At 42.3% G+C, this 15,088-nt stretch overlaps 1 protein-coding gene across 7 annotated transcripts in view; it reads left to right on the forward strand.

The window, feature by feature from the left end:
- The window catches only part of Vps8 (VPS8 subunit of CORVET complex), a 223,185-nt gene that overhangs the window by 126,761 nt on the left and 81,336 nt on the right, over positions 1 to 15,088 (forward strand). For all 7 annotated transcript variants that reach the window (XM_028781270.1, XM_028781266.1, XM_028781267.1 and 4 more), the window contains one exon: positions 12,568 to 12,715. In XM_028781270.1, the coding sequence (XP_028637103.1) occupies positions 12,568 to 12,715 (148 nt within the window). The remainder of the gene's footprint in view (positions 1 to 12,567; positions 12,716 to 15,088) is intronic.

The raw sequence follows: 15,088 nt of genomic DNA on the forward strand, positions 1-15,088 counted from the left end.
TGTTTAGCTCTTTACTCCATTTTTTAATTGGATTATTTGGATTATTGGAGTCTAACTTCTTGAGTTCTTTATAAATTTTGGATATTATCCCTGTGTCAATATAGGCTTGGTAGAGATCCATTCCCAATCTGTGAGTTGCTGCTTTGTCTTACTGAGAACTGTTTAGTTCATTGGTCCATTTATTGATTGGCAGTTTGGGTTTTTTTTAATGTTTAATTTTGCAGTTTTAAGAGTGTACATTTCATTATATTTTCTTCGTGCCTTGCCATTATTTCAGATTTTAAAGAAGTTCTTTGATTTACTTTGAATTGATTTTGTACAGAGTAAGAAATGTAGATTCAGTTTCTTTTTTCTGCAGGTGGGGATCCAGTTTTGCCAGCAGCATTTGTTAAATAGGAAAGCTTTTGTCCAGTGTATGTGGGCCTGCTAATATGTCCTACTAGTCTGTGTGTCTGTCTTAGTACCAGTCCCATGCTGTGAGTGTCACTACAGCTCTGAAGGATCATTAGAGGCCAGGTACTGTGAAATCTCGGCAGCACTTTCTGCTTAGCATTGCTGTGGGTATCCATTGTCTCTGCGTTTCTTATGAATCTTAGGGTTTAGGGGAAACCTTAAGTTCTGTGAGGAGATGTGTGGAGTTTTGATGGAATTACAGTGGCTCTGTAGTACTTCTGACAAGATAGCCGTTTTTATATTAGTTCTCTCAGGTCTTTCTCTCATCTAGTGTTTTCTCCAGTGTGTTTTTTTCAGAGTTGTAAAAGTGTTTGTTCTGATGCCTATCCCTTTAACCTTTTTTTTTTAAGCTATTGTGAATTGGGATGTTTTTTCTTAACTTCTTAGAAACTTATTGGTGTATATAAAGCCATTGTTTTTTATGTGTTGATTTTGTATATTGCAACTTTCCTGAAAAGTCTATCAGATCTGTATGTAGAGGGAAAAGCTGTTAGTAACTCTGTTTAGTATAATGTTAGATGTAGGTTTATGCCGGGCGGTGGTGGCGCACACCTTTAATCCCAGCACTTGGGAGGCAGAGGCAGGTGGGTTTCTGAGTTCTAGAGTTCGAGGCTAGCCTGGTCTACAGAGTGAGTTCCAGGACAGCCAGGGCTACACAGAGAAACCCTGTCTCGAAAAACCAAACCAAAAAAAAAAAATGTAGGTTTATTGTATATAGCTTTTTGTTTGTGCATGTGATGTATATATTCATCCTTGTCTTGTTTTGCTGTCAGGGAAATAACAGCCTCTTAGAATGACTTCCATTGTGTTTCTTCTTTTCCTGTTTGTGGGACAGTTTCAGAGTCTTGGTAGGTGCTTGTTCCTTAGTAGCTTGGTAGGATTCAGACTTATGCCATCTGGTCCCAGATCCTCTGTGTGGAACTCTTCATCACTGCCTCAGTCACATTGTTATGGGCCTGTGTAAACTGCTGGTATCATCTGGCTTTAATTTTAGCAAATTATATAAATTAGAAATTAACATATTTCTTCTGGGTTTTTCAGCTTTAGAGAATATAAGTTTTCAAAGCATCCTCTTATGATTTCTGTATTTTACTGAGGTCTGTTGTAACATCTCTTTTCACTTCTAATGTGGGTCTCTCTTTTTATTTGGTTTAGTTTTGCTAGGATTTGTTAGTCTTCAAAGAACCACCTCTTTTTATTTTTTTATTTTATTATTATTATTATTATTATTATTATTATTTTTGGTTTTTCGAGACAGGGTTTCTCTGTGTAGTCCTGGCTGTCCTGGAACTCACTCTGTAGACCAGGCTGGCCTCGAACTCAGAAATCCGCCTGCCTCTGCCTCCCAAGTGCTGGGATTAAAGGCGTGCACCACCACCGCCCGGCTTTTTTTTTTTTTTTTTTTTTTTTGGTTTTGAACCACCTCTTTTTAAAAGTTAACTCTGTATGTTGTCCATTTAATGTCCATTTCATTGGTTTCCACTATGAGTTGTATTGCTTTTTTGCCTTTTGTTGAATGTGAATTTGCCTTCTCGAGTCTCTAGACCAGTGGTTCTTAGCTTGTGGGGTCAAGACCTGCATATTGGATATTTATATTACAATTCATAACAGTAAGAAAATTATAGTTATACAGTAGCAATGAAAATAATTTTATGGTTGGGATTCACTACAGTATGAGGAACTGTATAGGACTGTATTAAAGATTAAAAGGTTGCAACATTAGTAAGGTTGGAAACCACTGGTCTACAGGATTGAAGCACTTCATTAAGTTGATCCAGTTCTCCCTCCCTCCCTCCCCTTCCCCCCTTCTCTCTCCCTCTCCTTCTCCCCCCTCCCCTCTCCTTCTCCCTCTTCCCTCTTCTCAAAATGGATTGTCTGTATAGCTCTGGCTGTGCTAGAACTCCCTCTATAGACCAGCCTAGCTTCGGATTCAGAACCTCCTGCCTCTGCCTCCCAAGTGCTGGGATTAAAAATCATACATCACCACCACGTGGCAATCTCTCTCTTCTTTTTATGCAAGCATTATACCTGTGAACTTTACTCTTAGATCTGTCTTGGCTGTTTTCCAGAGCCTTAGAGTAGACTATCCGGCTATTTTCATGGATCGTAGAACTTGTTTAGTTTCCTCCCTAGTTTTCTCAATGAGTGCTCATTCAGAAGTCCGTCACTCAGCCTGGACATACTTATGTTGTGGCTGAGGTTAGTCTTGATACTGAGTTCTAGTTGTACTCTACTCTAGCACGATGAGATGCAAGAATTATTTGGGGCAGGGATGGGGACATTTTTTAAGATTTTAGATTTAGTGTGTGTGGCATGTGAATACCATGGTATATGCTGGGAGGTCAGAGGACAACCTGTGAAAATTAGTTTTTCCTTCTACCATGTGAATTCTAAAGATCTAACGTGGGTCATTAGGCTTGGCAGCAAGTACCCTGTACCCATAGAGCCATCTTGCCAACCCTGCATCTTTAAAAAAAAACTGTTAAGGTTTGCTTTGTGACCTATAATGTGACCGTAAAGAAGGTTCCATGTGTCTGTAAGAAGAATGAATGTTTCCTATCTATCAACATCCTATGCCAATAGTGGAATAACATAGTGCCTGTGTCAAATCCAGTTGGTCTATGTTGTAATTGAGAGAAGTTTTGTTTGGAAGACCTGTCTAAAGTATCACAGTGGGGCTCATTCAGCAGTGAATGTGCTGGTCCTGGACTTTAATTGGAAGATTTGTCACTGTTGTTTCAGGCTCAATTCTTATTATATCTATTTAATTAATTTATGTCATCTTGGCTTTACTTTGGTAGATCATAGTCTCAGAACTAGTCTCAGATTTGCAAATTTTAGTAGAATACTAGTTTTAAATTATGTCCTAATGATTCTGAATCTTTTTTGGTATTTTGTAGTGTCTCTTTTTTGCCTCTAATTTTTATTAATATGGATTGTCTTTTCTTTTTGTTAGTTTGACTTAAAAGTTTGTTGATTTTGTTTATTTTTTATTTTTTTTTTTTTGTTTTTTTGTTTTTTTGTTTTTTTTTTAATAATTTTTTTTTCTCAAACCGTAATTCATTCACACAGGGGTTATAAACACAGAAAGACAGGATGTGGGGAAGGGAATGACACTGGAGTGTGGGTGTCCAGGGGAAATACAGATATCTTTCAGAACCGGGTATCGTTTGGGTGAAGGTTCAGGGGTCAAGTCACTATGACTCGGCCTATGACTCACTTGTCCTTATCTAAGTTGGTATTGTCTGCCCAGGCTACCTATTTACAAGGTCTGTGACTACTCAGGCTTGTAAATTTCCACAAAAGCTGCCTGTTTACATTAGCTTATAGCCATCTTTTTCAGTGTTTTTTCACTGAGACCCAAGACTTGGTGTTAGTATACATGTATGAGAGGCCTATTGCTGATTTTAGGCCTATGGCTGATTTTAGGCCTTCAGTGTATAAGCAGGGCTGCCCCTGACATCTCCTCCCTTCTCTAAGTATAGAAGGGCTGTGGCGATTCTAATCTTGCGAAGGTGGGGATAGAGGCCTGACCTCCAGTACTTGAAGAGGACCTTGTAATGGCTCTGGTCCCCTGTCATTGTCCAGTGAGGCATGAGGACCATACCTATCCCGATGTCTTTTTCCTGGAGAGGGGATACTTTTGACATCAACCCCTATGCAGTCAGGCTTGTCCCTCAGGGAACCCAGATAGATACTTTTATCTTTTATTTATATTCCCTTGCAGTGCTTGGCCTCGCAGCCTAAGCAAGAATTCAGATCGCCTGTCAGAGGGGGTTGTGGGTGGCCTCTCTCTGCTTGGTCTAGGGGCAGAAGTCCCCCCTTTTAGGTTGGGTGGAGATGGGTTTTGGAAACACCCTGTATAAAGTAACAACCTCATCTTGAGTCTCATGGTCCTCCATAGCTAACTTATGATAATGTATCTGAGTAGGTTTTGCTACCAAATTATTTATCTGTTGTATCACAGAGTTAGTCCGCCTATTTGAGGGCCAGGGACCAGGAGAAATAAGCAAAAAGAACCCAAAAAATGGTCCCAAGATGGGAGGAAATAGGGTTGACAACCTTGGAGAGGCTGCAAACCAATTCTTGTACCAGCATTCATCTGTCTCTTTCTCTCTCTGATTTTTCTAGGGGCCTTCACTGACCTATTTCATGCTCTCTTTAACCCTCCTTGTCTTGTCTATGTAAAGGCAACCTTCTTCTTTAAGGGCTGTACACAGTCAAGAGCTGTACACAGCCTTTTCTATTGTACTAGAGTAAATCAAGTCCAATAAGGATCTTTGCAATTTTAGGAGGTTTCTTCAGACAGTGAAACGAGGGATTTCTTCAGATTAGTGATGTCAATCTCTAGCTGTTTAATGTTCTTGTCAGTGGCCCTTCAAAGGTCTGAGTAGTATAAGTTCGGAGGCCAGCATCTGGATTAGAACTTCTAACAGCAGACATCACGGGTGATTCATTTTTACCTGGGATGCTGCCTGAGTTAAAGCTCCTGGGAGGCCCTCTTTCTCTTGGTTTTCTGAAGTTGGGTACAGAGCTGCCACCTGTGACCTGCTCTATGCGTGGGCCCAGATCGGGAGTCTTGTTTATTTTTTAAAGATCAACTAGCTCTTTGTTTCATTGATACTTTGTCTTTTTCCCTGTTTACTACTCCTAAGGCTTTAAGATATATCATTATTCGAGATCTCTCTTGTTAGGAACTTCTTTATGAGCAAAACATTTTGGAAAAATTATTCTTTGATAATTTTATACATGTGTTGTGTCATATCTCTCCCCCTTGAATCCCTCTCATACCTTCTCCACATGTATCTCTTCCTGCCTCATGTTCCCTCCTCTGGTTTTTTTTTTTTTCATTTTTTTAAACTATTAAGTTCCAATTAATACTGCCTCCATATGCATGGGGTATCCATCAACTGGAACACAGACAGCAACATACCAGGGCCCATACCCCTGGACAGAACTGATTCTTCTTCTACCATCTGACATCAGCCATTGGCTACCAGTCAGCTGGGGGTGGGGCCTCACGAGCCCTTCCCCATCTTTGCTGAAACGTTGGCTGCCTTGATCTTGTGCACGTCTTGTTCCAGCACTGAGAGCTGCTGTGTGTTCCTGAGAGCAGCAGTCCTCTCTTGTCCATAAGACACTGCTTTGAAGCAGTCTGCCCTGACCTCTGGCTTTATGCTGTTCCAACTGCTCCTCTGCAGGTTTCCCCAGCCTTTGGGTGTGGTTCAGATGTCTGGTTTGCACCTGTGCATTCTGCAGTCATTCTTGCTCTGCTCTTTTGTCTGTTGGAAGTCTGTATTAACTGCCATCAAAAAACCAAAACCAAAACTCTTCTGAGGGACAAGAGCTGCACCAATCTGGGGATGAGCTTAGGTATTTAGAAGGCAGTTGGATGCTATGTCCTTTTAGTAAAACAGTAGTTGTTTTGTTTTCCTGTACAGGTAGTTGGCCAGGCATGAGTCTCTTTCTGTGTAGTAGGCCTTAAATCCAGTCTAAAAGCAGATGAGTACCTGAGACCACTGCTGCACCAGTAAGCATTGTCTTACAGTGACTCTCATTGTAGCTCAAAGAATTCACTTCAGGGTAGCACCACTGATGCCTTTTTTCCCCAGTGGTCTGTATAGCACCTTCTGGCACTGTGAACAGCCAGCAGGGAGGGAGCTTCCAGATCAGTACCAGCTTGATTTCTCACTGTGACCAAAGTGTGTGACAGCAGTCTTTGGCAGTAGGGTTTTCCAGATATTTTCCAAAGGCCTTGTACAGTTTGAAAGCAATTCCCCTCTGTTATACACATATTCTCTGGGATAAACCGGCAAAATTAGTTAAGAGAAAGGGCATGGAAAATTGTCAACATTCAAAAGAAGGACGTCACAGCATGGAAGCCAATCACCGTAACGATCAACACTACATAGAAATATGTATGCACCAATCTGTAAAGGAGACAATGAGAAATGCAGAGCATTTGTAGAGAGATACTAAATTATTTGGGGGGAATTCAGTGGGGTTCAAGAATGTGTAGTGATGGCAGACAAATTCTGATCTTTAGAATGGACAGTGGTTCATTATTGAACCTAATTAGACAGCAGCTTGTGGCCAACTACCAGTCTGTTCCCGTTTTCTTCCTGTGATAAGCAAATGAAGAGCTGGAAGGGCTGTCTCCTCTCTAGGATACCTGCACTTCAGGGCACTTGTCTTTGGATAGTGTTCTCTGGGGCCCCCTACTGGCCTGATGACTAAACTAAGTATTAACTAGACTCTAGCCAGAAATGGGGAACCGTAAGAAAACTAGGGAGACACAGGAGATGCCAGGAACAAAAGAGTTTTACAAATACACAGACCAGCCCTCCCTCCAGTTAGAGAACTGGAGAGCCAAGTGCAGAATGTTTCTGCCTTTGTTTCTTCCTTTTCTGTTCTTAAGAAAACCCGTGGGCTGGAGAGATGACCCAGCAGTTAAGAGCACTGACTGCTCTTCCAGAAGTCCTAAGTTCAATTCCCAGCAACCACATGGTGGCTCACAAACATCTGTAATGGGATCTGATGCCCTCTTCAGGTGTGTCTGAAGACAGCTACAGTGTACTCATATAAATAAAATAAATAAATCTGAGAGAGAGAGAGAGAGAGAGAGAGAGAGAGAGAGAGAGAGAGAGAGAACCCTTTAAAAGAAAAACTCCAGCCCTCCCATTCCTTCATGAAATAACTATCTATACAAGCATTCTGGAGAACAGGGGAAATGAAACATTTTGAGATGAAGGGAACTTGCTTGTATATATCATAATAGAATGGCCTTTGGCCCAATTAATTAGATCTTCACTCATATATACATATATTTTTCATATCTATCTATCTATCTATATATATATATATCTTATATTCATTCATATATATCTTATACATATTTGACTTAACACTACTTTTAATTGTACTATACTATACACAGCATTTTAAAGGAACACATGATCTAGCTGAATTTTTCTGTCTTTCTTTACCCAAATCCTCAAGTTATCTTTATTATATAATAATTTTGTCAGTAGATTTAAATGACTCACCAAGAATGTCACGTGGCACCTATACTTGGAAAGATTAGATAGGAGGGGTTAACCTTCCCAAAGCAGGTACTTTTCTGCATGGAGGCACCAGCTTAGGAGAGAAAAGACCTTCATCCTCTTCCATTTCTTTCCCCACCAGCTGCTGCTCAGAGCCTGCCCCACCCCTCCTCCTGACTTCTGCTGACCACCAGTTCCTGCAGGACTCCTGACAGGCTGGCATCTATGCAGAAGGCATTCTTGGAGGATACCACAAAAGGGCACTGGTGGCCTTTGTTAGGCATGTGCTGTGTGGAGTCTAGATAGCATACAAGAGAACTTATTATATTCAAAGCTCTTCCCCAGTGTGAATTTCCTGTAGATGTTGATTTGGCTTTTGTTAATATCTTTGAGGGCTCTGAAATATATAATAGGGCTTTTCTTTTAAGAAAACTCTCACATCAAATGGCATGTTGTATTTTTAAGTCTTCAATCAAGATAAAGTAAAAGCTGAACATGGGTAACTCTGCCAAGAAGCAAATATAGATTATGGAAATGCTTCTAGGTTGCCATTGGAACCGTCAGTACTTCTGTGGCTATCTTTGAAGGGACATCTGAAGATACCAATTCCCAGTGTTGAATGGGACAGGTCAAAATTAAAAGAAAAGTTGGCACATTATAGATGCTCTTGAACTTTTCCATGCAAACTACAGTCCTCTGTAGTGAGTCCCCAGAGGGAAAATGGTTGTCAGTGTGCTCAGCCTTGTCTCCCTTTGCTAGGATCCTGCCAAAAACCCAGAATCGACATTTTAAGGCCCCCCCTCCCCCTCTCTCCCTCCCTCCCTCCCTCCCTCCCTCCCTCCTGCCCCCTCTCTCTCTCCCTCCTTCTCTCCTTTTCTCTTTCCCCTCTCCCTCCCTCCTCTCCCTCCCTCCTCTCCCTCCTTCCTCCCATGCATGTAGCCCATGTACATTTATTTTGGTATTCAGTACTTTGAGGGAAATTGCTATGGTTACTCTTTTTCTAACTCAAACCTTTCCCTTCACTTTGTTTCTTAGCAAATAGCTTTATCAACTTACTAATTCATTCAGTAATGTCAGCTGAAGCCGGTTGAGCCTGGTGACTGGCATGGAAGATTGAGTAATGACTCCAACTGAGCCCTGGCATCAAAGAACTTACTCTCTCTCAGCAGGGGCAGACTGAAGTGCAGGCACGTGCTCCATCAGGGCCTGAGAGGTTACCTGCTTTCACTTTCTGACCAACTGCCCTTCCATCTCAGTTATACCTCACAGAATCAAGCAGTCCTTAAGATCTACAAAGCCAGGCATGGGGGTACCTGTCTGCAGTGTGGGCTACCTTGGGGGCCAGGGCAGGCAGCTAACTTGATCCCATAAATCTGAGACCAGCCTGGGCAACCTGGTAAGAGAACATCAAAATAAGTGATCAAAATCTAAACTCCCCTGTCCCAGCATTTCTCTTAAATATGAGATTCCCTTATGTGCACCTCTCCCGTATGGCCTTCTTAATGGCCGTTTCCACACTCGGCAAGCAAAGCTTGACAACTGTCACCTCCTCTCATAGCTCTTTCTGCTCCCATCCCCCACAGCGACATCCCCGCTCTCATATCTACAGGGTTTTCTTGATCTGACCTGGCCCATCTGTCCAGCCAGCATCCTGGGCGTCTTTCCATTTCTTCCTCCTTCCTTTTGAACAGTTCTTTCCCTTAGCAGCACCAGGCAGCTCAAAGGACACACTCTTTCCATCCCTCTCTTTGAGTCTGCATTGACTTTCTTCACACTGTTTTCTTGAACACAACTCACCCACATGTAGGTAAATGCCATAAAGATGGCTTTGTATACATGTGTTTTCATTTCATTTCTGTTTTAGAAAATATTTTAAAAATAATTGATAGAAAACTATCCATCTTACCATTCATAATAGAAAAAGCTATTATAAATAGGGAACAGAGAAGATGCCGATGAAACACTCGTAAGTCTAATTGACTTACAAAATCTGCAAACAAAGCAACATAAACGAAGACAGAGGAAGATGTGCACATTGATCAGAGGAGAACATGGGCGTGGCTAACCAACTGCCCTTTGCCCTCATGAGTTAAGAGCTGAAGCTTGCTCAGTGCCCTTGGAGGCTTTGCCCTTTGCACTGCACACATCTGACATGGTGACAACTGGCATGTTAGTGCCATGAACTGAAGTTCCATAAATTTTGCTGATTTTAACCCTCCTTGCAAATACTCATGTTTCTCCACTTTGCAATGAAAAGGGCTCGTTAAGATTCTACTCTTCAGCTGTGAGAAGACTCGGCTGTCTTTGCTCTTGTTCCTCTTCTGCCTGTCCATCACTTGTTTTCTGCCTTCCCTGGCTTTAATTGGATAGTTTATATGAATCCATAAAACAAAACCAAAAATTGGGTGTATGACTTGACTCTACAAGTAAAGGCATCAGCTTCCAAGACTGACAACCTGAATCCAGTCCCTAGAACTCACACATGAAAGGGGAGATTTCCACAGGCCGTCCTCTGACCACTCCTCCCAAATACACACACACATAGAAATAAGTAAATATAAAACATTGTTTAAAAAAGAAAAGCCCTTTCTAGTGGCTGCCCTTTTTATTTAGCAAGATCCGCTTACAGTGATTGAAGTCTGATTACAAACAGCACCACGAGAGCCTGTGGGCATCATTAGTCAGCCACCTAATCTGTCCACACCATGCTCACTGATGTGGGCTGTCTGCACTGCTGCTCTTCTGAGTCGGACACTGTCTGATAGAACGTGTCCTGTCCACAGTGCTCCATCTTTAGAGATCCAGGCTCTGACCTGTGTCTGCCCACTTTCTGAAGAGCTTCCTTCAGCATTTCTTGTAGAACAGACGTGTCAGCAACATATTCCCTCAATTTTTCCTTGTCTAGGAAAATATTTCCCTAAAAGAGCCAATTTTGCTGAATTACAGAATTTCCAGTTGTTTTTGCTTTTCTCTTCAGCCTTTTAAACACTGTTCCTCTGGCTTGCAGTGCTTGAAGAGAGCTAATGAACTTTCTCGCCCACCTGCGTCTCTCAGGTTTTCCCTCTGGCCTCCCCTGCTAGGTAGGGTCTAGTGCTCCATGCTTTACCATGTATTATTAATTTTGGAAAATTCAGTTACTATTTATTTTTTCCTCTGTTCTTTTTCCTTCTCATATTTCCATTATGTGTATTTATTCTTCAGGGCCTTACTATAAATTCTTGGCTATTTTGTTCTTCTTTTCCTTCATTTACCTTTTAGCAAATGAAGTTTGGAGATGTCTGTGGACATCTAGAGAAGCTTGCCAGACACTGCCCTCAGCTGCGTCTAGGCTGTTGATAAGCACACCAAAGACTCTCTTCATTTCTGTATTATGTCTCTCTCAGTTTTCATTGTATCTTAGATGTGTGTTCATCTGCCTGCATCATTCTCTTCTTGCTTCTCTATGTTTCCTCTCAGAGCTCTCAGTGTGTTAGTGAGTTCACACCCCAGCATCTCTGTTGTCTGCTTCTGCTACTTTCTGCATCTTTTCAACCACATTGCTTCGTCTCCTCTTACATCTTATAATTTTGGGATGAAAGCTAGACATCTCTGTGTAAAAGAAACTGGAGTAAATAGACCTTCAAATTTGGGGTTTTATGTCCATCAGGCTGAGAGTCTATATTTACTATTTGCTGTAATGCCCGAGGCTGGAATCTTTCCTCAGCCCCAGCCCCCTACCTTTTGCATTTCCCCAGAGACTGCTTCTTGAGGAAAGTTGGAGACACTGGCTTCCCAATTATATTACCTTGTTTCTGTGAAAGGGCCTGCAGATGTGGTGGGAAGGGGCCTGCAGATGTGGTGGGAAAGGGCCTGCAGATGTGGTGGGAAACTGCGTGGCAGGCACAGTGATCCTCAGTTAGCTTTTAGCCTTTGAGCTTCAGCCCTCAGTGACCTCACAGATTGCCAGCCTTTCTCTCCCAGAACCATCAGTGAGACAGGAAGGCTGGATTGGCGGTTGTGCTTCTGGGCATCAGTTAAGCACTGGAGAAGCCCCAGTCCATGCACCACTCAGGAGCAGGCGTGCCAGTTTCCTAGCAGTGTTAACAAGTCCAGAACTCCAGCAGCAGACACTCACTGTCTCACAGCTTGAGGTATTAGGACTCACATGTCATGAGGTAGTAAGTGTGATGTAGTCCTGTCCATCATGGCGGGCCTGTTGAGACGCGCAACTGTGTGTATTTGGAAGCATCTGCTTCTCTCCTCCTCCCGCTGGAAGCAGGAGGAGTTTTCAGTGTCCTTCATGGTGAGAACCAGTGAGCCTCCTACAGGTAAACTTGATGCTTGAACCCCCACACTGTCCATAATGCTCCTCCAGCAGTTGTCACTTTACAGTGTGATGTTTTCCTGAGCTCTCGATGCTCTCTGCATTGTGTCCATTTGTGGTTTTCGGTGGTGGTCTCCATTTGCTATAAAGAGAAGCTTTTTTGGTGAGGTGTGGAAGCTACTTACCTGAGATGTAGAATGTAGTAGGAGTCAGGCTGTCTTGCAGAGTGTCAGCTTGCTTTCTTGTTGATCCAGGATCAGCTTGCTTTCTTGTGTGATCCAGGGTGACACTGCCCCCATGGGATGGGCCCACCATATGAATCATTATTCAAAAAAATTCTCCACAGGCTTCCCACAGGCCAGTTTGGTGGAGGCATTTTCTCAGTTAACTTCCCAAAGGACCATAGCCTGTGAAATTAATGAAAAAGTAGCCAGTGAGTGGTGTCATTGGAGCTGGAAGGGGATGCATACCAGGGACTCTTGCTAAAGACTAGAGGTCATTCATTACTATAGCAACTCATAGTCCTCATTGTTTAAACTGAACTAAGTCTTACTTCTTTTAGGACAAAGTATAAGTTTTGCTAGTTATTCCATGTGAGCAGAGGCCTATTCCATGCCTCTAATGTAGTGTTCAGTCGAGTACTCGAAACACAATAGGCGTTTTTATCTCTTAAAGGTGGTCTTGTTTCAGCATGGTATGCCCGTTCCCTTTGAGCATAGGTGTGCTCAGTGGGGCTTTGTTCAGGAGTCTCTCGCCTTTTGCTTTCAGGGAAGGTGTTCACGTAAATCAGGAGTTGCTGCAGATCCCGCCTCGCGTTACAGAGCAGTTCATTGAGCTGCTGTGCCAGTTCAGTCCTGACCAAGTCATAGAGATGCTACAAGTCCTTGAGTGCTACCGTCTAGAGGAGACTATTCAGGTAAGGCCACCTGCACGCCACCTGCACAGACAAGTGTGACTTTCCTGCAGTCTCCCCTTCTTCGTGGGCACAGTGAGACCCAGGTGTGAAGTTCCTTGCAGAAGCTGCGAGTGCTGAGTGCTAGTAACCAAGGTGGACTGGCCATTGCTCTAGTCAGCCGCTTTTAAACAGCTCTCACTGGCCCTGTAATGAGTCAGGTTTTATAGAAATTCTAGCTAGCAAAGTGAGCCTGGGAAAGGGAACTCGGCAAGCTCCTGATGCAGACAGTGGTGGCTAAGTAGTCCAGGTATGCCACAGAGTGCAGAAGGCTGAATAGTAACCCAGCAGCTTCAGAGAGCTCCTTGCCTTGATTTTCTTACTTATTTTCTTCTGTACTCCCAAACGTGTGTGCGTGTGCATGTATGTGTGTGTGTATGTGTATAAAAGCATGCATTATGAAGCTAGTATGTTTTCCCATTTAAAATTTAAGAATAACATTGTGTCTTCTTTCCTTTGCTCTTAACAAACAGTAACCCATATTTTCTGCATTCACTTCCCAAGGTGCCTCCTTGGGAAATTATGAAATATTTCAGGTACTTAGGAATGTGCACAGTATCAACTCCATAGGTACCTGTGAAGTAAATTTCAGTTCACCTTACTTATTTTACAGGTGAAGCTCCTTTGTCTGTTCTTTCTTCCCTCCCTTTTCCGTCACCATCAACCAAATGTTTGATGTGGTGTTTGCCTTTCAACCCATGGCTCATGCTTTTAAAATAGCCAGTAGTTTTATATGCCTTAGCATTTTATTAATGGTGTCAGAAGGCTCATGTCCTATTGCCAGTTACTCTTGCTAGTTTTTAATTAGCTGATCCTATGTTTGCAAGTCTGCCTGATCCATCTTAATGATATGAGAGTTGTCTACCAAAGGAAATGTATCCATTTGCTTTTTTTTTTTTCTTTCCTGAAAAGTGTTTAGTGGCTTCTGGGATTCTTTGCTGTTGTTATCAGAGCTGCAGGTGTGCATTCTTGTCCATACGTTCATATGCCTATATGTCTTCCTGCTGAAATGGACTTGCCCCAGGCGTGGCCTAGCCTTTGACATTACATGACTTCTAAATATGTGCTGAGCTACACTTATAGGTGACCTGGGACACACATGGCCTGTGCACCTCAGGTTGGCCATGCCTGCTAGATAACTTGGTGCTAATGTTTGGAGTAGTCCTGACTGCTTCTGTTCTCATGCGCCCAGTATTCCTGTGTGTTTCTGTTCTCATCAATTGTGTGTGTGTGTGTGTATGTATGTATATGTATGTGTACACACACACACGCGCGCATACACACAATTTCCCTATAGCTTTGAGGATTCCTAATTTTTTTAACCAATCAAAAAACATTTTCACTTAATATATTTAATATGTTTCATTTGATGGTATGATGGTTGATATTCATCCACATCAGCACCCCTCCACCCTGCAATGTTTAGCTCTGTCACTGACTTCTAGAAGTGCTGTCTGATTACTGCAGCCCTTGTTCTTCGCCAACTGTGTGATAGCAGTGCTTCCTCATTCTGCTTTGGTGCATCTTTAACACAGCTTTTGCTTCTGTTTTGATTTATCACTCTTCAAAAGTTTAAGCTTGTGTGTTTGTTATTTGCATTCCTGTTTTAATGATACAAAAGGTTTCCCTTCTAACTCTGTAGTTCAGCATCTTATATTTTGGGCTTTAATCCATCTGTAGATTGATTAAGAGAAAGGCTTATCTCTTCCTCCATTTAGCATGATGCTAAATGGCTGGTATTTATGATATTTTATCATCTTTTCCTCACTGGTTATGAAAAATGATTATTTATTACCATCATATATGTGTTTGTATATATGTGTGTATATGTATGTTTATGTACACACATATTCACATATTTATATATATGTATGTACATACACACACTGATGTGCTGCAGTGCACATGGAGATGTCAGGAGTTGCTTCTCTCCTTCTGCTGTGGGATCTAGGGATTGAACTTGGGTCATCAGCTTTCAGGCAGCACTTTTACCATTGAACCATCTTCCTGACTCTCTGAGTTAGCGTTACTATTACTGTGATGAAACACCATGACCAAAGGAACTCTGGAAGGAGTTTTTGTCACTGAAGTCAGGTCAGGACCGCAAACAGAACAGGAACCTGGAGGCAGAAGCTAATGCAGAGGCCATGGAGGGATGCTGCTTGCTCAGCCTGCTTTCTTATAGACTAGGACCACCAACTGATGGATGGCACCACCCACAATGGGATGGGCCCTCCACCATCAATCACTAACTCAAAAAATGCCCCATGGGTTTGCCTACAGCTGAAACTTATGATTCACTCCTCTCAATGACTCCAGCTTGTATCAAGTTGTCAT

The sequence above is a fragment of the Grammomys surdaster genome, unplaced genomic scaffold (genome assembly GCF_004785775.1).
Source record: "Grammomys surdaster isolate TR1022 unplaced genomic scaffold, NIH_TR_1.0 382, whole genome shotgun sequence".
Classification (NCBI taxonomy): domain Eukaryota; kingdom Metazoa; phylum Chordata; class Mammalia; order Rodentia; family Muridae; genus Grammomys; species Grammomys surdaster.